Source organism: Symsagittifera roscoffensis, chromosome 1, assembly GCF_963678635.1.
Source record: "Symsagittifera roscoffensis chromosome 1, txSymRosc1.1, whole genome shotgun sequence".
NCBI lineage: Eukaryota > Metazoa > Xenacoelomorpha > Acoela > Convolutidae > Symsagittifera > Symsagittifera roscoffensis.
This window is the reverse complement of record NC_087062.1, coordinates 32,984,977-33,008,107: the sequence shown is the minus strand read 5'-3', so window position 1 is coordinate 33,008,107 and position 23,131 is coordinate 32,984,977. Positions and strand designations below refer to the sequence as shown.

The following is a 23,131-nucleotide window of genomic DNA, read 5'->3' as shown; positions in this document are numbered from 1 at the left end:
CATTTGCCTCGGTTTTTTTCCAGTGTGACTGGCTTCAAGCTACGGATAAATGTTATCAAAAAAGCGCCAATTATAAATTGTTTTAGAATTTCCAATAGATTAAAGGGCATCTATTTTGTGTCTTTGATACTCGAAAAAAATTTTCAGATTTTTTAACAAAGTCAAAAATAGATGCCCTTTAATCTATTGGAAATTCTAAAACAATTTATAATTGGCGCTTTTTTGATAACATTTACCTAACTTGAGAATACTGGATCAATAGGTTAAGTTTTTATTCCGCTGAAAACGTAAAAATTTAGCTTCACCTTCGAAACTAACAATTATCAGCAACTTTTAGCAAATGAATTCCAATTGAATTCAAAAAGTGCATATATACCTAAGTGCATTCATAAAAGCATTAACATGTATGAATGCACATCCTTAGTTATTAGGGCATTTTAAGACTTTTTCCTGCAAAAAAAAACAAAAAAATTAACTTCAACTTAAATAAGAGTCTTCGCTACATTCTTTACTCTTAATAATAAAGAAGAGAAAAAAATTGAAGTTAATCAATTTTTCGAGAGAAATAACATTTCTCTTACAACAATATTAGATGTCGTGGTTCCAAAATTTTGACTTGTTGTAGGATCATAATTTTTTAAGCAAACTGGTAATAGACAAATTCGATTAAAAACCCGTAATTTGGATTAAACAGCTGATATCAAATTTGACAGAATACTTAGCAAAAAAAGGCCAAAAAACGATCAGCAAAACACAAATTTGACATTTCCGAGAATCATAATTTTCTGTGTAAAAAGTTAGTGAGTAGCCGCTTATGCAGTAGGAATTCAAGCAACCTGTAATTTCGATTTAAACCAAAATGTCAAACTTGGAAGAGTAATTCTCGAGAGAAGTCAAAAACTTTCAAAAAAAAACGGTAAAAATTCAAACTTTGAAATTTCCGAGGTGCATAAGTTTCGGTGTCCAAAAAAATTGTGCTCAGTCGCTTGAACAATTTTGTTTCTCGCAACCCGTTATTTGAATCTCAGATATAGCAGGGTAATTCTCGAAAATATTCAACAAATTTAAGAAACGGTAAAAACAATCAAACATTTGACTATTGCAAGGGCCATAAAATCATGTGTTAAAAAATTTTCGGCGTAGTCGCTTATACAGGAAGCTTTTCAAAACCGTTTTACTCATAGAAACAAAAAACTCGAGAGGGGTACTTTTTGAGAAAAAAAAAACAAAAATAAATCAAAAAGACGGGTCACATATTACCCACCAGACTTTTTCGAAGGAAATAAATTTCCACAACGAAAAAAAAAACGAAATTACAACAAAACGATTGGTATACATACAACCAAACCGGAAAGTACGGAGTGGAAGGTTAAAATTGTCTTTCCCTTGAAACAACCGACCCAAAATAAGTCCTTGGGCTGATAAAAAATTGGCCAAAATAATTGGGGCCGTGGAATTTTTTTAACGGAACAAAGAAAACAAGGATGGAAATACAAAGTCAAGGATAGTAAAAGTAAAAACTGTGGATATAAATCAAACAATGAAACCAACTTTACTGAAAAATGCGCGCAGCAAGAAAAAACGGTTCCAAGATGTGCCGACAACAGGTAAGCAGACAAATAATTGGCCGACAATGTTATTTGAAAAAGACTCTTTCTCGTTTGAAAAAAAAATTTTGGACGTCCCAAGCACATTCGTTACCTCCAGGCTAAGTTGGCAAGCAACGCAAAGAAGTTTGAATTTTTCATGAACCAAGATACAAGTGATTTTGTTAAACAAGTTGTAAAACCGAAAAAAGTCCATATTCCAGTTTGATAACGCTTGCGAATCGCAAGCCTAAAAACGCTTTGGTCTCTCCCGATTACTCGTGTCTCGACTGCTTAAAAATTGGTAACATAGCCAACAGACACTTGCAAAAGAGTTATGAGCGCAAGTAAACAGAAAAAAAACATTGACTGTTTTGAAATCTCAACTTTCGAATTTCTAAGAAAAAACTAGATACCCTTTAAAGTCTTTGAATTTCTGGAACAATTTATTATTAGCGCTGTTCCGATAACATAACTTCAACTTGAGAAAACTGGATCAATGGGTAAAGTTTTTATTCCACTGCAAATCTACAAATTGTATTCCTTTTTCAAAACTAGAAATTGTGCGTTTTTTACGCCAATTCCACATTCGTATTTGGAGAGTGATGTTTATGTAAATTTCAGCAGATGAATTCCGATTGAACTCAAAAAGTGTATATATACCTAAGTCCATTCATAAATGCATTAAGATGTATGCATGCACATCTGAAGTTATTAGAGCTTTTTAACTTTCCTGAAAAAAGTGACCTATATCAGAGCCTTCATTGCGTTCATTACTAAATGCTACCAATTAAGCAGCTTCAATTGCTATAAAATTGCCAATGCTTGGAAACAGACCAAAAACTCTACCAATTCAGCTTTTTTTCGAACTCTGTCGAGAAAAATGATTCGTGATTTAACACTACGCTCCTTGTGTTAACACAGATAACAGTAAAAACAGGTTTGAAATAGACTGCTTTTGTAGAAAACAAAAATATCAACTATGAGGCTGTGCGCTGCTGTCCCTGAATGAAATCCTGGTACTTTTGATGGTATTCTACTGTTGCAAAAAATATCCGACCATTTTTGTAGATAGCTTTCAGATTTTAATGAACTTTATGCCGTATTGGCACAGACCGCCACTTTCTGTATTGACACTGTCCTCTTTCGTCTTCTAATTTGACACTCTTCTACTAAATCTAAACTTGTTTTCAAACTTGGTGTAAGTATATTGAATTTAGACATGTTTAGTTGAATTTATCCCGTCTGGTCTGGTACATAGTGGAAATTAAGCGCACTCAATATGTTTACACTATCAAAAATGTTCATATTGTTAGCTGCTGTACATAGTTCTGTATGGTCCTCAGTTAATTTTCATTATTGATATAAACGATGTGCTATTTCCAGTTTGTGTGGATGCGGGGAAGGCTTCTCTAGTCTAGTTTCCGAATCGCCAGACCATGTAGACCTGCTTGAACTTATCGAATCCAGCCAACACACCAGCACCCGCTACTCCTCGCAGGATATTAGCTCCGGCTCCCTTCATCATCGACATGAATCCCTCATTCTTCATGATCACCATGGCACAGTCGATGGCTCCCTTGTATTTCACAGCTTGTCCTGAAGCAAATCATCAGTTATTTATTTCCTATACAGATAGATGAATTAACTCAAAAGCATGTGAATCAAATGTACACCGCATATAGAGCATGTCTTACCCAACTTAATCATTGATAGAACAAGAAACATGCATTTTATATCTGAACTCACACAAAATTTACTACAAGTTCAGCAAATTTAACATAACACAGATCGGTTCAAAGTGCAGAGCGGTCAATATAGGTACGGCATAGTTAAGATACAACGGTTATGATCAAGTAGCAAAGAATAGCTCAGTTCACCTGATGTCATCATCATTCGCCTTCTGATGGTATCGATGGGGTATGAGATGAGTCCGGCAGTAACTGTGACTCCGTATCCCAGACAGAATGACAGGAACAGGTTGGCATTCTCTCCCAGGAAGATGGGCTTCAGGGTATCGTACATTCCGAAGTAGAATCCTCTGTAAACGAAGATTCCTACACATGAAATCACGAAGCCTCGGTACAGACCTCCGATTCCGTCAGAGGCGAAGGTCTTTCTGTACACATCTACCATGCCGTTGAACTGCCTCTCACCACCCTAAAATACGTTCAACGTTACACATTTCATCGTGACGTGTTTTGTTTCCAACGAAGCAAGAATTCGAAAGGATCCTCGAGAAGCAAATTAATTCTGCTATTTGTTCCAGCATTAAAAATTTTTTTTGTCGTTTAGTTCTCTACGCTAAGCAAATTTTAAAGGCATGGTACATAAAATTATTTTATCGAGCCACACTCTTGCCAGTGTTATGCTGTATTGATTAAACGACAGAAAATTACATGCACAGACGGTGGTTACAATGACCAGAATTATCATACAAATTGCTGCTCAATCTTGATTTTCATAACTTGATGTCCAAAAAGTTCATTGTTTAGAATTCAGATTGATATCTTGCAAGTATCGATATCTAAGAAACTGCAATATTTTGAATTGCAGCTCGAGTTCTGGCAAAAACTATTGGTTTTTCATTACATCTATGTCGACTTCAAATGAATGTTTACTGGTTATTATCTCGTGATCTGTTAAATTTCACCTGATCCATAGCCATAGATTGGTTTTCAACAGAGGCGAAGCGAAAATAGATTGAACACAGAAGCGATGCTGAGCTTTGCGCCACATGCGGTACAGATCAAGAAAATGATTTAAAAAATCGAAAATTTCGAAACTAAATCTATCAAACTGAATAAGGCTAGTTTTGAGAATATCTTCTGATGCTAATTTCACAATGTACCTAGCGCTGACAAAGCCAAAAATCTTGAACCGAGACAAGAAGAGCAAAAAAAATAATGTAAAAAAATTAAGTCCTTGAAACTACATTGAACAACACTTGCACTTGCAACTTAAATGAAAGTTGCCTCAGAACAGAAAAATCCGTGATAAAGCAACTAAGCCGACAATTTTTGAGCAGACCCAATTTGAGCAGACCCAGTTGGAACAAAGCTTTTTCAATTTGGAACAAAGCTTTAAAAAGTAAGCCAATAAAAAACCATTCAAGATAAAACAGTGTGAGTTTTTTAAAAAACGGAAAATTAACCGACATAAACTAGAACGAAAACCACGAAACCAAAAAGGAGAGAAAAATTTAGAGATTACAACCTGAAACAGTCTTTGCGTAGTTACTACTTAAATAATGGTAGTTTTATTTGACTTTCTTAAAACTTGAGCATGTCCTACTACTTGTCCAACAATCCTACTAATATGACCCTGTGAACAAAGTTAGTTACGGGAAAAGTTTAGTTCTCGATTGCAAGGCCCTTGCTTACCGCAAGGGTAAATAAGGATAGCCGGTTGCTGTGCAAGTAGCACAGAATGTTCCGAACAAATCTTTTTTTTTTCAATTTATATTTAATTTTTGTTCCTGGTGCAATGAAAGGATCTGGACGCACGCAAGCCTAACACTTCAGCAAAATGGACAATCGAAAGGACATTGGACAACAGATTTTGTCGAAAAATGAAAAAATGAAAGACCAAAAAAAAAACGTTTTATTTTCAAAAATTATTTATTTAAAAACTTTTTCATTTCCAAGATGGCGCATAAATTTACCTATTAATTTTAAGTTTTCAGAACCTTCGAAACGTTTCTCGTGATCTTTACACATTTTAAGAAAGGAAATGAAGTGAACTTAATAAAAAAGAAATCAAAAGTCAAACCGCGAAAAAGTAAATGTGAGACTGAACAAACTTGAAGACTTTCCAGTCTTAAAGGATTTTTGACTTTTCATGATATTCTTGGGCAAATATGATATTCTTATGCTTAAGACCACGATAAAGCGATACAAGAAATTCAGCACTCAAGTTATCTTCCCTTAATTAGAAGACAATTTACAAACTTTCGGTTGTCGGTTGTCCACAAAGGTTAGTCGGTTACTCTGCACAGAATGTACCGACCATTGTCTTAAAAAATTACAAATTGAAAATTACAGTAAAAAAAAGGAGAGGATCTTAATGAAAAACTAGTACTAAGGCATATTCGCCGGTAATAGTAAAATAGGCAAACTGGGCACCATTTTTTCTGTCATAAATGACTAGAAAAACAAAAAAAACTAGAAATTAAAAAATTGGTTAAGTTTTTGATTCCAAAACAATGTCGAAAAACTCCAAAAACTACCTTTACTGCGAACTCATCCAAAAAATCAAATCATTCCGATGATTATTTGTGGTACCTGATTGCGCGTGAAAACAAAAGACTAAAACACCCGAATAAAGTTCCTCCACATTTGCTATGGTTGGAACAACATCCAAATCAATCCATTAGATGAAAAAAATGAATTTTCAGTTAAATAAAAAAATCAGTAATGGCAGCCTTATAAACACCGCCTACGACAACGTCAACACAGAGGGTGTGATACGGAATTTTTTGTACGTATTGCCCGAACAATGTTTACTTAAACCTATTTACAGAAAATCTTCGAGAAAATGGAAAAAATGAAAGACCAAAAAAAAAACGTTTTATTTTCAAAAATTATTTATTTAAAAACTTTTTCATTTCCAAGATGGCGCATAAATTTACCTATTAATTTTAAGTTTTCAGAACCTGGGGGCTTATCTTTCGATAACCAGCCTGCTTGCTTTTACTAGCTCGAAAATGAACTGAAATGCAAAAACTGGACACCATGACAACTTTTCGAATCAGGACTGAAAGGGCTTTAATATGATATCACTCAACCACTTCCGATAATTATTTGTTGTACCTGATTTTGCAAAACAGTAAAGCAAAACAAAACCTAATCACCCGAATAAAAAATTTCTCCCCATTTTCAATGATCGGAACAATTTGAACTTATCATGCTTATCAAAACTAACAACGATTCACCTATTCTTTACACAGCAAAAGCGGAGCTTAGCAGAACTTGCGATTTTAAACTTCAGGAAAATGCTTTATAAAACTTGCAAAGAAGGACTCAACAAATTACTCGCCAAATGAATTAAAACCCTGGTCAACCGTTTCAATTTTTCCGAAAAATGCAAGAAGCAATGGCAGGCATAGCACAAAAGATCGTAATTTTTTACTCAAGTGTTTGACAAAGCTCCAACCAATTGGGGAGCAGTGAAAAATCTTAAGCATAGAACTATTACAGAACCGGAGTAAAAACTGGATCGAAAAACATACGCTTCTCATGTTTTCAAAACTGGAGGTGAAGCCGTGCTTCACAGCTTTAGCGATACATATCTGTCCGCCGCCTGCTTGCTGAGAAAAAACATTGAAAGTCACAAAACTGAAGCTATCAAAGTTTCATGTTTGTCTCGATTTGCAATTAACACTAGGCATTTTGAAAAAAATAGACAAAATGTTTAGTTAGCATCGTAAGAAACTTACCAAGCAGTGCAAAACCGACAATATTTGAGCGCACCTGTTGAGCCAACAAAAAATTCAATGCAACCCACTCAAAACACACTCATTCGAAATTTTAACTTATCAAGCGACGCAATATAAGGCTACTAAGTCAATATACAGTAAGACAAAACTTTTCAAAGCAAAAACTCAATGCTCTAAACGAAACCTTGTCAATCTACATTAAGATGAGAGAGATATTTACCATAATTACTGTCATTCTTGAACAAGAGCACTTTGAAAAACTCAACCTTAAGGTACCTTCACCAGAAAAACCTAAATTGAAATTAAAGTTATTGGTAAAGGGGAGTCGCAATCCAATATAATTTTTGAAACCCAGCTTTTGCAGCCTAGACAAAATATATTTGCTTTATACTATTGAAAGGCTCTCAGCGTATAGAAACAAGATATTATCTGAAAACTTAAGAAAATAACTATGCCAAGATCTAAAAAAAACTGAATAAACTAAATTATTTTATCAACAGCCAACAGACAGCTGGAAAAACGTCAATGAACGCAAGGAAACAAAATGAAATCGACTATTTTGAAAATAAGTATATATATACATAATCAACGACCTTCAAAAAATATATATGACCTTACAGCCCTTTGAATTTCAAAAACAATATATAATTGACACCAACTAAGCCAATTTGAGAACTGGATCAATAGGTAATTTTTTGTTCCGCTGGGAAATCCGAAATAAAATAACAACTGAAAAGAATAAATTATTCAACAGAAATAAATTAACAACTGAAAAGAAATCAGTATAAAAAGTTTTTTTACGCAACAACTGAACATAGCCCTCAGAAAATTTCAATGAACGCAAGTAAACAGAAAAAAAAATCTGCCTATTTTTTTGAAACAATCAAAACTTTTGAATTTCTTGGCCCTAATTAGATGGCCTTCAATTTCTGGAACAATTTATGTATGAAAGTTTTCGATAAAATTCGAGCAATTTGGGAAATTCACCCAATTTGGAAAAAAGATCATTAAGTAAATTATTTTGTCACTGGCAAATCTGAAAATCACATCCCACTTTCGAAACGAAGTCAATCACGTTTCTCGTGATCTTTACACATTTTAAGAAAGGAAATGAAGTGAACTTAATAAAAAAGAAATCAAAAGTCAAACCACGAAAAAGTAAATGTGAGACTGAACAAATTTGAAGACTTTCCAGTCTTAAAGGATTTTTGACTTTTCATGATATTCTTGGGCAAATATGATATTCTTATGCTTAAGACCACGATAAAGCGATACAAGAAATGCAGCACTCAAGTTATCTTCCCCTAATTAGAAGACCATTTACAAACTTTCGGTTGTCGACAAAGGTTAGTCGGTTACTCTGCACAGAATGTACCGACCATTGTCTTAAAAAATTACTAATTGAAAATTACAGTAAAAAAAGTAGAGGATCTTAATGAAAAACTAGTACTAACGCATATTAGCCGGTAATAGTAAAATAGGCAAACTGGGCACCATTTTTTCTGTCATAAATGACTAGAAAAACAAAAAAACTATAAATTAAAAAATTGCTTAAGTGTATATATACCTAAGTCCATTCATAAATGCATTAAGATGTATGCATGCACATCTGAAGTTATTAGAGCTTTTTAACTTTCCTGAAAAAAGTGACCTATATCAGAGCCTTCATTGCGTTCATTACTAAATGCTACCAATTAAGCAGCTTCAATTGCTATAAAATTGCCAATGCTTGGAAACAGACCAAAAACTCTACCAATTCAGCTTTTTTTCGAACTCTGTCGAAAAAAATGATTCGTGATTTAACACTACGCTCCTTGTGTTAACACAGATAACAGTAAAAACAGGTTTGAAATAGACTGCTTTTGTAGAAAACAAAAATATCAACTATGAGGCTGTGCGCTGCTGTCCCTGAATGAAATCCTGGTACTTTTGCTGGTATTCTACTGTTGCAAAAAATATCCGACCATTTTTGTAGATAGCTTTCAGATTTTAATGAACTTTATGCCGTATTGGCACAGACCGCCACTTTCTGTATTGACACTGTCCTCTTTCGTCTTCTAATTTGACACTCTTCTACTAAATCTAAACTTGTTTTCAAACTTGGTGTAAGTATATTGAATTTAGACATGTTTAGTTGAATTTATCCCGTCTGGTCTGGTACATAGTGGAAATTAAGCGCACTCAATATGTTTACACTATCAAAAATGTTCATATTGTTAGCTGCTGTACATAGTTCTGTATGGTCCTCAGTTAATTTTCATTATTGATATAAACGATGTGCTATTTCCAGTTTGTGTGGATGCGGGGAAGGCTTCTCTAGTCTAGTTTCCGAATCGCCAGACCATGTAGACCTGCTTGAACTTATCGAATCCAGCCAACACACCAGCACCCGCTACTCCTCGCAGGATATTAGCTCCGGCCCCCTTCATCATCGACATGAATCCCTCATTCTTCATGATCACCATGGCACAGTCGATGGCTCCCTTGTATTTCACAGCTTGTCCTGAAGCAAATCATCAGTTATTTATTTCCTATACAGATAGATGAATTAACTCAAAAGCATGTGAATCAAATGTACACCGCATATAGAGCATGTCTTACCCAACTTAATCATTGATAGAACAAGAAACATGCATTTTATATCTGAACTCACACAAAATTTACTACAAGTTCAGCAAATTTAACATAACACAGATCGGTTCAAAGTGCAGAGCGGTCAATATAGGCACGGCATAGTTAAGATACAACGGTTATGATCAAGTAGCAAAGAATAGCTCAGTTCACCTGATGTCATCATCATTCGCCTTCTGATGGTATCGATGGGGTATGAGATGAGTCCGGCAGTAACTGTGACTCCGTATCCCAGACAGAATGACAGGAACAGGTTGGCATTCTCTCCCAGGAAGATGGGCTTCAGGGTATCGTACATTCCGAAGTAGAATCCTCTGTAAACGAAGATTCCTACACATGAAATCACGAAGCCTCGGTACAGACCTCCGATTCCGTCAGAGGCGAAGGTCTTTCTGTACACATCTACCATGCCGTTGAACTGCCTCTCACCACCCTAAAATACGTTCAACGTTACACATTTCATCGTGACGTGTTTTGTTTCCAACGAAGCAAGAATTCGAAAGGATCCTCGAGAAGCAAATTAATTCTGCTATTTGTTCCAGCATTAAAAATTTTTTTGTCGTTTAGTTCTCTACACTAAGCAAATTTTAAAGGCATGGTACATAAAATTATTTTATCGAGCCACACTCTTGCCAGTGTTATGCTGTATTGATTAAACGACAGAAAATTACATGCACAGACGGTGGTTACAATGACCAGAATTATCATACAAATTGCTGCTCAATCTTGATTTTCATAACTTGATGTCCAAAAAGTTCATTGTTTAGAATTCAGATTGATATCTTGCAAGTATCGATATCTAAGAAACTGCAATATTTTGAATTGCAGCTCGAGTTCTGGCAAAAACTATTGGTTTTTCATTACATCTATGTCGACTTGAAATGAATGTTTACTGGTTATTATCTCGTGATCTGTTAAATTTCACCTGATCCATAGCCATAGATTGGTTTTCAACAGAGGCGAAGCGAAAATAGATTGAACACAGAAGCGATGCTGAGCTTTGCGCCACATGCGGTACAGATCAAGAAAATGATTTAAAAAATCGAAAATTTCGAAACTAAATCTATCAAACTGAATAAGGCTAGTTTTGAGAATATCTTCTGATGCTAATTTCACAATGTACCTAGCGCTGACAAAGCCGAAAATCTTGAACCGAGACAAGAAGAGCAAAAAAAATAATGTAAAAAAATTAAGTCCTTGAAACTACATTGAACAACACTTGCACTTGCAACTTAAATGAAAGTTGCCTCAGAACAGAAAAATCCGTGATAAAGCAACTAAGCCGACAATTTTTGAGCAGACCCAATTTGAGCAGACCCAGTTGGAACAAAGCTTTTTCAATTTGGAACAAAGCTTTAAAAAGTAAGCCAATAAAAAACCATTCAAGATAAAACAGTGTGAGTTTTTTAAAAAACGGAAAATTAACCGACATAAACTAGAACGAAAACCACGAAACCAAAAAGGAGAGAAAAATTTAGAGATTACAACCTGAAACAGTCTTTGCGTAGTTACTACTTAAATAATGGTAGTTTTATTTGACTTTCTTAAAACTTGAGCATGTCCTACTACTTGTCCAACAATCCTACTAATATGACCCTGTGAACAAAGTTAGTTACGGGAAAAGTTTAGTTCTCGATTGCAAGGCCCTTGCTTACCGCAAGGGTAAATAAGGATAGCCGGTTGCTGTGCAAGTAGCACAGAATGTTCCGAACAAATCTTTTTTTTTTCAATTTATATTTAATTTTTGTTCCTGGTGCAATGAAAGGATCTGGACGCACGCAAGCCTAACACTTCAGCAAAATGGACAATCGAAAGGACATTGGACAACAGATTTTGTCGAAAAATGAAAAAATGAAAGACCAAAAAAAAAACGTTTTATTTTCAAAAATTATTTATTTAAAAACTTTTTCATTTCCAAGATGGCGCATAAATTTACCTATTAATTTTAAGTTTTCAGAACCTTCGATACGTTTCTCGTGATCTTTACACATTTTAAGAAAGGAAATGAAGTGAACTTAATAAAAAAGAAATCAAAAGTCAAACCGCGAAAAAGTAAATGTGAGACTGAACAAACTTGAAGACTTTCCAGTCTTAGAGGATTTTTGACTTTTCATGATATTCTTGGGCAAATATGATATTCTTATGCTTAAGACCACAATAAAGCGATACAAGAAATGCAGCACTCAAGTTATCTTCCCTTAATTAGAAGACAATTTACAAACTTTCGGTTGTCGGTTGTCCACAAAGGTTAGTCGGTTACTCTGCACAGAATGTACCGACCATTGTCTTAAAAAATTACAAATTGAAAATTACAGTAAAAAAAGGAGAGGATCTTAATGAAAAACTAGTACTAAGGCATATTCGCCGGTAATAGTAAAATAGGCAAACTGGGCACCATTTTTTCTGTCATAAATGACTAGAAAAACAAAAAAAAACTAGAAATTAAAAAATTGGTTAAGTTTTTGATTCCAAAACAATGTCGAAAAACTCCAAAAACTACCTTTACTGCGAACTCATCCAAAAAATCAAATCATTCCGATGATTATTTGTGGTACCTGATTGCGCGTGAAAACAAAAGACTAAAACACCCGAATAAAGTTCCTCCACATTTGCTATGGTTGGAACAACATCCAAATCAATCCATTAGATGAAAAAAATGAATTTTCAGTTAAATAAAAAAATCAGTAATGGCAGCCTTATAAACACCGCCTACGACAACGTCAACACAGAGGGTGTGATACGGAATTTTTTGTACGTATTGCCCGAACAATGTTTACTTAAACCTATTTACAGAAAATCTTCGAGAAAATGGAAAAAATGAAAGACCAAAAAAAAACGTTTTATTTTCAAAAATTATTTATTTAAAAACTTTTTCATTTCCAAGATGGCGCATAAATTTACCTATTAATTTTAAGTTTTCAGAACCTGGGGGCTTATCTTTCGATAACCAGCCTGCTTGCTTTTACTAGCTCGAAAATGAACTGAAATGCAAAAACTGGACACCATGACAACTTTTCGAATCAGGACTGAAAGGGCTTTAATATGATATCACTCAACCACTTCCGATAATTATTTGTTGTACCTGATTTTGCAAAACAGTAAAGCAAAACAAAACCTAATCACCCGAATAAAAAATTTCTCCCCATTTTCAATGATCGGAACAATTTGAACTTATCATGCTTATCAAAACTAACAACGATTCACCTATTCTTTACACAGCAAAAGCGGAGCTTAGCAGAACTTGCGATTTTAAACTTCAGGAAAATGCTTTATAAAACTTGCAAAGAAGGACTCAACAAATTACTCGCCAAATGAATTAAAACCCTGGTCAACCGTTTCAATTTTTCCGAAAAATGCAAGAAGCAATGGCAGGCATAGCACAAAAGATCGTAATTTTTTACTCAAGTGTTTGACAAAGCTCCAACCAATTGGGGAGCAGTGAAAAATCTTAAGCATAGAACTATTACAGAACCGGAGTAAAAACTGGATCGAAAAACATACGCTTCTCATGTTTTCAAAACTGGAGGTGAAGCCGTGCTTCACAGCTTTAGCGATACATATCTGTCCGCCAGCCTGCTTGCTGAGAAAAAACATTGAAAGTCACAAAACTGAAGCTATCAAAGTTTCATGTTTGTCTCGATTTGCAATTAACACTAGGCATTTTGAAAAAAATAGACAAAATGTTTAGTTAGCATCGTAAGAAACTTACCAAGCAGTGCAAAACCGACAATATTTGAGCGCACCTGTTGAGCCAACAAAAAATTCAATGCAACCCACTCAAAACACACTCATTCGAAATTTTAACTTATCAAGCGACGCAATATAAGGCTACTAAGTCAATATACAGTAAGACAAAACTTTTCAAAGCAAAAACTCAATGCTCTAAACGAAACCTTGTCAATCTACATTAAGATGAGAGAGATATTTACCATAATTACTGTCATTCTTGAACAAGAGCACTTTGAAAAACTCAACCTTAAGGTACCTTCACCAGAAAAACCTAAATTGAAATTAAAGTTATTGGTAAAGGGGAGTCGCAATCCAATATAATTTTTGAAACCCAGCTTTTGCAGCCTAGACAAAATATATTTGCTTTATACTATTGAAAGGCTCTCAGCGTATAGAAACAAGATATTATCTGAAAACTTAAGAAAATAACTATGCCAAGATCTAAAAAAAACTGAATAAACTAAATTATTTTATGAACAGCCAACAGACAGCTGGAAAAACGTCAATGAACGCAAGGAAACAAAATGAAATCGACTATTTTGAAAATAAGTATATATATACATAATCAACGACCTTCAAAAAATATATATGACCTTACAGCCCTTTGAATTTCAAAAACAATATATAATTGACACCAACTAAGCCAATTTGAGAACTGGATCAATAGGTAATTTTTTGTTCCGCTGGGAAATTTGAAATAAAATAACAACTGAAAAGAATAAATTATTCAACAGAAATAAATTAACAACTGAAAAGAAATCAGTATAAAAAACTAGAAATTAAAAAATTGCTTAAGTTTTTGATTCCAAAACAATGTCGAAAAACTCCAAAAACTACCTTTCCTGCGAACTCATCCAAAAAATCAAATCATTCCGATGATTATTTGTGGTACCTGATTGCGCGTGAAAACAAAAGACTAAAACACCCGAATAAAGTTCCTCCCCATTTGCTATGGTTGGAACAACATCCAAATCAATCCATTAGATGAAAAAAATGAATTTACAGTTAAATAAAAAATCAGTAGTGGCAGCCTTATAAACACCGCCTACGATAACGTCAACACAGAGGGTGTGATACGGAATTTTTTGTACGTATTGCCCGAACAATGTTTATTTAAACCTATTTACAGAAAATCTTCGAGAAAATGGAAAAAAAGTAAACTGAATTACTTGAGCTACTACCGCAGAAGTAGTAAATTACTAATTTCGCAGCAATTGACTTGTCTCAATTCAAAATATTTCATTGCCCAAACTGCTCACAAGCTAATAGGAAATTGGTAGCTTGTGCGCATTAATTATCTCCCATTGGCTGATTTAATCAAAACGCTGAACAGGCAGCAATGAATGAGCTTCGATAAAAACGGATATTGCTGATGCTATCTGAAAATCAACGAAAAGAAACTAAGATGCAAAATAAAATGAAGACTAAGTTGCGACTTTGATAAGAACAACTGATCTAATTACACGAGCGTTGCTTGTGCTAATCAAAAATCAGGCTAGCTTCTTTCTTGCAATCAGTTAAACTTATTTTCAAAAAAGAACAAATTCAAGTTTTTACTATGAAAATACACTAAATCCTGAGCGCAGGGCACTTCTGTTTCTAATCTTGATAAAAATTTAAGACATGAATAACTAAGACGAACCTTTCCGGCAGATTTGGCATCATTTGCTAATCTGGTTCGGCAGTAATCTAGAGAGTAGACAAAGCAGAGAGACAGCGATCCTGCGCATCCTCCGCTAGCGATGTTTTTGCTGAAGTTAACCATGTAGGGGTCGGACTTTTTGGGTTTGAACAGAGCCTTGATCTGATCTTTGAATGCAAAGTTCAGAGCCTGTGTTGGGAAATATCTAATGCAATTAGCCAAATTTCCTCTCCAGAAAGGGATGAAACCTTCTGACGAGTACGTCTTTTTAACGCAGTCAATCACACCCTTGTAAGGCTCTGCGAGCCTGCCAGCCTTGATCATCTCATCCTGATTCTGGACCAGGAGCTTGACTCTCTCGATGGGCGCAGCTGCTGTCTTCGAGATGACTGCCGCTGCTCCTGCGAGAGCGAAGTCCTCGAAGAAAGTAATTTTTTGCTTGGGAGCAGATTGGCTGGCAGCTGTGAGGGTCATTTTAACTGAAATATTTTAAAGAAAAAAAATACCTGAACTGCTCTATTCGTTGATTTAGTAGTTTTTAGATCATAAAAATTAGATTGGCGTTAAGCAAATAGGCAATAAACATCACCATTGAAATGCTGAATGAATCATTTTTCGGCGAACATGATTCTACTTCATATCATTTACTAAAAACTGATTGATTAGCAGAAATAGTATTTGTATCCAATCAAATTTAATAGTTTTTGCTGATTTCTAAATAATTTCAAAATAAGTGCACATAAAAGTCGACGATGTCGAAAACAATTGAAAATTTTTTACACTCAGGGTTTTTTAACGCAGCTACAGCACATTAAGACAAGATATTGAGAAGTTAAGTGCTTTTCAAAAACTGGTCACTCCTCTTCGTTCTGGTTTTTCTTCAAGTAACTATTGACCTTGTCTACAATTTCGCTGTGAGATTCGTCCTTAGCGTCTCCTTCAATGACTTTGCTTTCCAATTTTTTACCAATTTCTGGAGCGGCATTGTTCTCAATCGGTTCTCCCGATTCTTCTTCGGGTGGTTTGACGTGGAATGGTTTTTCGTTGGGAGGGAGTTCGTTACTCTTACCACCTATTGCTTGAACTTCGCTCATTTTATTGTTTTCTTTAGATTCCGGTGCTTGTTTACTGTCAGTTGAATATTTCGAATCGATCAACAAATTATTTTTTTCATTGGCCTGTGGGTTTTTGTTCAAGTTAGATGACTGCCCCCCAGCTTTGTTTGTTTCGGATTGGGTATCAGCTACGCTGGAGTCTCGATTGTTTTGGCTCTGTTCAGCATTATTACTTGGCACTACTGCGAAATTAGCTTGAGCTGGATTATATTGCGACTTCTGTTGGTTCACATTATTTCTAAGATAGTTGTTCTGATTCACGCAATTCTGTAGGTCAGCTTCTATTTTTGCGTAATTTGTTGAAGCAATTTTTAAGTTAGAAGCGCATTTGTCTCTTTCGTTTGTGAGGATCAGAAGTTCGCTTTCGCAACTGTTTCGCATCAATGACAATTCAAGTGAATTATTCTCCAACATATTTGTAGCTTTAACCTCAAGCTTGGCAATTTTATCCTCCAGTTCTTCCAACTGAAGATTAGCCTCTGAGCTAGCGGTTTCGGCTAACATCAATTTGCTTTGCAAGGACTTCTTAATTTGCGCTTCATTGAACTGCTGTTTTTTCAACTCGTTAATTTCATCTTTCGCAGTGTATAAGTTTTCTCGCATTATTGCTAGTTCTTTTTGTTGTTGATAGTTTCTAGAATCACTTTCTTTGATCAGGTCTTGGTACCAAAACCTCTGATATATTAGGTAAGTTCCAAGTAAAAATGCCAAGACTATTGGTATTCTAGCACCAAATGCAGGCTGATGCATATAATGGCCATTGCTTTTGTTATGTGTTGGCAACATTTTCTTCTTTTCTACTTCCTTACAATCTATGCAAACTTAACATTAAGATAACTGAAAACTACTTCAAAGTTATATGCTCAGGTTTCAAATCTGGAGAAAAAACGATTATACAACAAGTATCATATGAAAAGGTTCCAGTCAATGAAAGTTGACCTCAAAAAATAACATTTCAAACGCTGAGAAAAATCGACATTTCATTAACCAATTGGGTACCTGATTAACACAGTATCAGGAAGATTCCAGGCAAAGTATTAGTTTAACTTTTGGTACAGCGGTACAGCTAACATTCTTTGCTAGATTATCGGCCAACATCCTTTCATGCGCCTTTATCTTGTGCCTCGGTACCTCCATTCTCTTACAGGCTGAAATCACCGCATAATATTTGGTTTTGTTATAACAATGGAAGATGATTGACAATAAAAAACTTGCTTGCATTACTAATGAAAACATCACTTCAAATGAACAATCTTTATTGAAAAGGGAATCTTAAAATCTGGGTACAAAAGGCATAAACGAGAATCGTACCCAAAATGCCTCAGACTACATTATGAAGAACGACCTACCATCTTAACTGTACAAATGCTGAAAACTTCATTATTATTAAAGGTATGTTTTTTAATGAGATTGAAAAATGTTGAGGTCATTAAAAACAATAATTATCCAAAACCCCCAAAGCCGCCAACTAGAAGATTGTGAATGAACAACACAACACCTATATCTGATAACGCAATATAGATCACAGTAAGGATTTTCCAGTTTGCGCATAAAACTCGGATTAAAACGATTCTACGTCCCAGAAAAAAACTTTCAGAACGCTCAGTAATCTAATTTGCAACATTGAACTATTCCAGGAATTTCTGTACGCAATGTTTATTTCTACATTTAAGTGAAATGCGATTTGTGTTTGAAAAACTGAAACGACACGTAGCTAAAACAGTAAACGCCGATTTCGAAAATTCGTCAACAAGAATAGAGAAAATAATAATAATTGGAAATAAAGTTTTTGCCTTCTGATTTCTACATTTTGAAAGAGAAAAATCTAATTTTTTTCCAAGTATACCTCCGGGTGAAGGCTTTTTTGCCCCCATAGAGTAAAACCAAGTCATGAGTCAACAACAACTGACGGAATCTCAGCTACCAATTACTCACGAAGTGCTGATTGAAACGGAGACAAATTTCAGAAATGCGCTACCAGCAAACAAATCGACGACACAAACAAAACAAATCCAAATAATCAAAATCATCCCCCCATTCTCGAGAGAAATTGTAAGGTCAGCTGAAAATCTGGCGCAGGCATATCGAAGTTGTGCTTCCAATATACTTAAACAATTCCCCACAACAATGCAACAGAAGATGACAATCTCAAAAACAATAACCGTGACGAAAGATGACCGCAAACTTCATACACTGACAGTTATTGCTCCCCCCGAAGCAGAGCAATTCATAACTAGCATCAAAAGCGAAGGAATCATTCTACTTAACAGGACGGTATTTCCCATGGGATGCTTTCCAAGGTCTCATAGACCCAAGAACATTTACCCTAAATTAGCAAAAATCAAATTGTCAAACTTGCCTTATGTATGCAACGATATCGAAGCGAAATTAATTCTCCAATTGCCAGAAGACATAATTCATAGCCCCATATTCCAACGTGAGACCTGTATCGTAACTGAACCGGGTCAGTATGTTTACACAGGAAGAGCAATTTTAGAAGTTAAAATACAAAACGAAGAACAAGAGAAAAAGCTGAAGGACTGGTCTTATAAATCGAGAATGGATGGCTTCAAAATGTGGGAAGGTGTAGAAATCTCGTTTCACATACCTTCACTACATGAATGTCACAAATGCAAGATGTCTGGACGCCAAGAAAAAGGTCATCACGATGATTGGTGCAACATAGGGAACCAAATAACCAAAAATCCAAATAATCACTACCCACAAAAACCAAGCTTCAATAATGCCAGCGACGAGAAAAACGATGACCAAACAACAGGCGATAAGTTTTGTAATGGTACCCAAAATGAAGAAGATAAGAATGTTGAAGCACCACCATCTGGAGTTTCGATTGATGAATCTAAAACAAACAGTGCAGCTACTCCAAGCGAAGAAAAACAAAGGATGAGGTTCTCAACAATCAGGTCGTAGATTTTCATTCTTACTCTGCAAAAGAAAAAAAAAGACAATTTAAATATCGAAAATAACAAACGAAAATGTTCCTCTGACGGAAGAATGCTTACAAAAAGAGAGCGTGAAACTTCACCAACCTCTTGGTCAGTTTTAACACGAAAGAAAGGGCCAAAAGTGAAATCTAAAAATAACGGAGAAGACTTGGTTGGAGGGAAATTTTAGCAAAAATTTCTATGTGCGAAACACCAGATATTTTTTCCGTTAATATTTTTAGCATAGGAAATCCAGCTAAATTACACTCACTTATCAAAAAATGCCAAGTTTTAAAAAAATCGCCCAGTTTCATTTTGTGCATTCAGGAAGCAAAAATATCGAAACTTACAAATATACATTTCAGTTTACTGGATAAATATAATGTTTTATTCGACTTCATACCGGGCTCAAATAATTCTGGTGGTTTCTTAACGTTATGGTCATCAAACTTGAGTCCTGCAAAAAGAATTGCTTCAAGTACAGGTTTTCAATTGTTAAAGTTTGTCAAACTTGATGGGTTTGTTATCAACGTTTATGCGAACCCAATTTCATTCCGAGCAACTTTGAATTCCCTGAAATTAAGCATCAGATTTTTACCTAACAAATCGAAAATTATCATGATGGGTGACTTTAATGCGCTGAGTTATGATAATATTAACAGTTCTTCAATACTCAAGTTAAATGATGCACGTATCAAACGATTTACCCACCTCAAAGAACAAATTCTTGACTGTTTTGGTTTTGTTGATTTTGCACTCAAGAATGATTTTTGTGATTATACACATTATGACAAACAACATAAAACTTTTGCACGCATAGATTATGTTTTCATAAAATTCGAAACAGAGTATGATTCTATGCAAAGCATTCAAATATCAATATCTGATCATTTGCTCTTACACGTTTTTGTTAAGCCATCTAACTTGTATCAGCGCGGCCCTAGTTACTGGAAATTAAATGAAGAAATTTTAAACAACAACGCCAGCTTAATTCGTGAAGACCTAAAAAACTTTTACGAAAATGAATCACCAAGTAGTTACGAAAACTTTAAGCACAATTTTCGTGACCTTCTGAGGTTTATTCAAGAGAACAAAAAGCGTGTAGATCAGAAAGAACTTAATTTATTGAAGTATCACGAAAATGTTCTCAGAGATTCCATTCACAGCGGAAAAGGTCCGAATCCTAATTTGATTGAAAAATATCATTTGGTGCTGGAACAACTTCAAAAAGTTTCCATGGAAAAGGATTTTTCAGATTATCGAAAAATTCAGAAAACTCTCAGCTATACATTCGAGGGTGTTCCCAAATTTTGTAGTCAATGGACATCAAAGAACACAATTAACTCAATCAAGCGAATTCAAGTGGATCAGAACGTTTATCATACGGATGAGGATTTTCTTAATCAATTTCGAAAGTATTTTTCAAATATTTTTTCAAATAGTTCTACAACAGACTCCGATCAACTACTAAAGACTTTTTTATCAAAAAATAAACTCGAAAAAAATGAGAATGATGGCTATAATTACTTTACAGAAGATGAAATTCACTTGGCTATAAACAAATTGAATTTGAAAAGCTCGACTGGACCAGAAGGCCTTACTTCTAAGCTATACAAGACTTTCACGGATGAGTTTTGTTCAATTTTAGCTAAAGTTTTTAATCATTTTGTTCATGGTGGAAAACTTCCAAACAGTTTTTATTTAGCAATAATCAAACTGCTCCCGAAATCTGAAAATTCCATAGCAGTACAAGATTTTCGCCCCATCAGCCTTATGAATACTGACGCAAAAATCTTTGCCCATGTAGTCTGTAATCGAATTAAAAATGACCTTTGCAAAGTTGTAAGAAACCATCAGCACGCGTATTTGCCTGGAAGACAAATGCACACAGCAATACGAAAGTTGAAAAAAGCGATTACTCCAGAACGATTGGCTACCCGAGGTTCATGTGCTGTAAAATTAGACTTTTCTAAAGCATTTGACAGAGTTGACAGATCACTTCTCATCAAAATTTTGAAAGGGTTAAACCTCGATGAGTTTTCAGTTAGAGCTATTGAAACTTTGTATTTAGACTCAAAAGCAGTAATTGAGATAAATGGTTTTTTATCAGCCAGCTTCAAAATTCATCGCGGTGTGAGACAAGGTTGCCCTCTTTCCGCATTTTTATTCATAGTTTTTATCGAACCCCTTCTTCAAGCAATTGAATCTACAGAAGCAATTGAAGGTTTCGGGATATTGTGCCCCAAACTAGTTTCATATGCAGACGACATAACTTGCCTTATCAAAATCCGATGTATTGACAGGTTGTTTCGCTTAATCGATACATTTTGCAAACAAACTCAAATGATGATTAACATAAGTAAAAGCGAAGTGCTTTCCATACCTGATTTATCACGCCTATAAAACAGTCAAGGAAACAAAAATACTTGGTTTTTTGTTTTACACTTCCCAAAAAATTGAAAATATTGAACTATTGTTGAGTTCTCAAATTCAAAAACATCGCGGGTTAATTTCACTAAGTAAATCTTTGAGGGCCAAATCATTAACACTGTCAGTTTATGTTCTCCCTAAGTTTTTTCATTTGGCTCGTCATACAACAGTTAACTTGGATACTGTTAGTAAATGCCAAAAATTATTAAATACAGAATTGAAAAAAACAAGCAGACTCGACATAAGAAAAGAAGTTTTATATCTCTCCATCTTAGATGGTGGGATAGGTTTACCATGCCTACAACTTAAACTTTTTAGTATGAAAATTATCGATTTCTTTGCTTCTGATACGTCAGATCAAAATAGTTTATTACCAACAGATTCAATTTTACCGAAAGAAATCAAAAATTTGTTGAGAAATATGAACATCTCTATTGAAGTAAGTTCAAGTGATTTTGCAATATTTTCAAACAGTACCAATAGCCGTTTAATTATAACAATACAGACAAAATCGCGAGATGTTTATTATTTCTGCTTACAAAACTGTAGTTTTCATCGAGCTTCGATTTCCCGCTTGGGTTTTGCAGCGAACCGCTACCTCTCATCAGAAGAAGAATTGATTAAATTTACAGGCAAAATTTGGAAAAATTCAATGCTTGATGTATGGGAAAAAAACTTTCTTTATAAATTTGCATACGCTGTTTTTAAAGATCGAGAAAAGTGGTGGTTTTTATTTCTCGAGAATGCCCCGGAATGTTTCTATTGTAATTTAGAATGCGAAACATTCGAACACCTAATTTTCAGTTGTCCCTCGCTACAACCTTCAAGAAACATATTACAGATTAATAATTGGCGTGACGTTTTTGTATCAACCAACATTGCAAGACTTAAGTATGTTGTTTCGGTTATTCGTGGTGCATATTCAAAATCATCGACGTCATGGAAAAACAACTTGCAAACATTTGTGTCATGGGAAGTATGGAAGATAAGAAATACAAATTGCTCCTTCTGATATAAACTATAAGGAAATGTAAGACTTCAGCAACAAACCAGGATACCCGGTATCCGGTAAAAGTAATGTCAATTGAACAAATATGATGTTATTTGTTGTACATATTGATTATGAAACTCTTAACTAAACAAATTTAATTTACAATTTGCAAAAAAAAAAAAAAAAAAAAAAGTTGACTTCTGACAAGTAAAACATTGAACAAATTTCGAGAAACCATATTGAAACTATAGAACCAAACAAGAACAAAGCGAAACTCAACAGACAAAGTGAAAAGGATAAAGCTAAACGCATCGGGCTCAGTGCCTTCAAAGAAACCAATGTCTGATGAATAGTTTCGAGAATCACAAATCTCAATACAACATGAATTTTTGATTGACTCAAGTCCTGAAGCTAAGAAAAACATCGATTTCAATTCAGCACTAATAAGCAATCTGTCAAAAAGAGAGGAAATTAAGAATAACAAGATAAATAAAATAGTTCCGCCATTCACAGAAGAACATAGAAAAAACCTAGAGAACTTGCGCTTTTGAAGTACTCAAGCAATTTCCAATTAATGAGAGGAAAAATTACGATTTCGAAAACGTCTACAACAACAGAGACAAAG

General features: G+C 34.7%; 2 protein-coding genes across 2 annotated transcripts; both read right to left on the bottom strand.

The window, feature by feature from the left end:
• Positions 1–2,782: 2,782 nt before the first annotated feature.
• On the bottom strand, positions 2,783–3,765 carry LOC134856596 (uncharacterized). Its single transcript, XM_063872876.1, has 2 exons — positions 3,467–3,765; positions 2,783–3,185 (listed from the first exon to the last, which is right to left on the bottom strand). The coding sequence occupies exons 1-2, from the start codon at positions 3,720–3,722 to the stop codon at positions 3,004–3,006; spliced, it is 438 nt and encodes a 145-aa protein (XP_063728946.1). The 5' UTR covers positions 3,723–3,765; the 3' UTR covers positions 2,783–3,003.
• Positions 3,766–9,123: 5,358 nt separating this feature from the next.
• LOC134843043 (uncharacterized) lies at positions 9,124–15,540 on the bottom strand. The gene is made up of 3 exons (XM_063859580.1): positions 15,026–15,540; positions 9,808–10,087; positions 9,124–9,526 (listed from the first exon to the last, which is right to left on the bottom strand). The coding sequence occupies exons 1-3, from the start codon at positions 15,497–15,499 to the stop codon at positions 9,345–9,347; spliced, it is 936 nt and encodes a 311-aa protein (XP_063715650.1). The 5' UTR covers positions 15,500–15,540; the 3' UTR covers positions 9,124–9,344.
• Positions 15,541–23,131: the final 7,591 nt, after the last annotated feature.

Bases quoted from the DNA above. Each gene is read 5' to 3' on its own strand.
- LOC134843043 (XM_063859580.1), bottom strand. From the start codon at position 15,499: ATGACCCTCACAGCTGCCAGCCAATCTGCTCCCAAGCAAAAAATTACT. The intron at 10,088-15,025 runs GTTCGTCTTAGT...AACGTATTTTAG, and splicing joins ATGCCAAATCTGCCGGAAAG to GGTGGTGAGAGGCAGTTCAA. The intron at 9,527-9,807 runs GTGAACTGAGCT...GATTTGCTTCAG, and splicing joins GCGAATGATGATGACATCAG to GACAAGCTGTGAAATACAAG.
- LOC134856596 (XM_063872876.1), bottom strand. From the start codon at position 3,722: ATGGTAGATGTGTACAGAAAGACCTTCGCCTCTGACGGAATCGGAGGT. The intron at 3,186-3,466 runs GTGAACTGAGCT...GATTTGCTTCAG, and splicing joins GCGAATGATGATGACATCAG to GACAAGCTGTGAAATACAAG.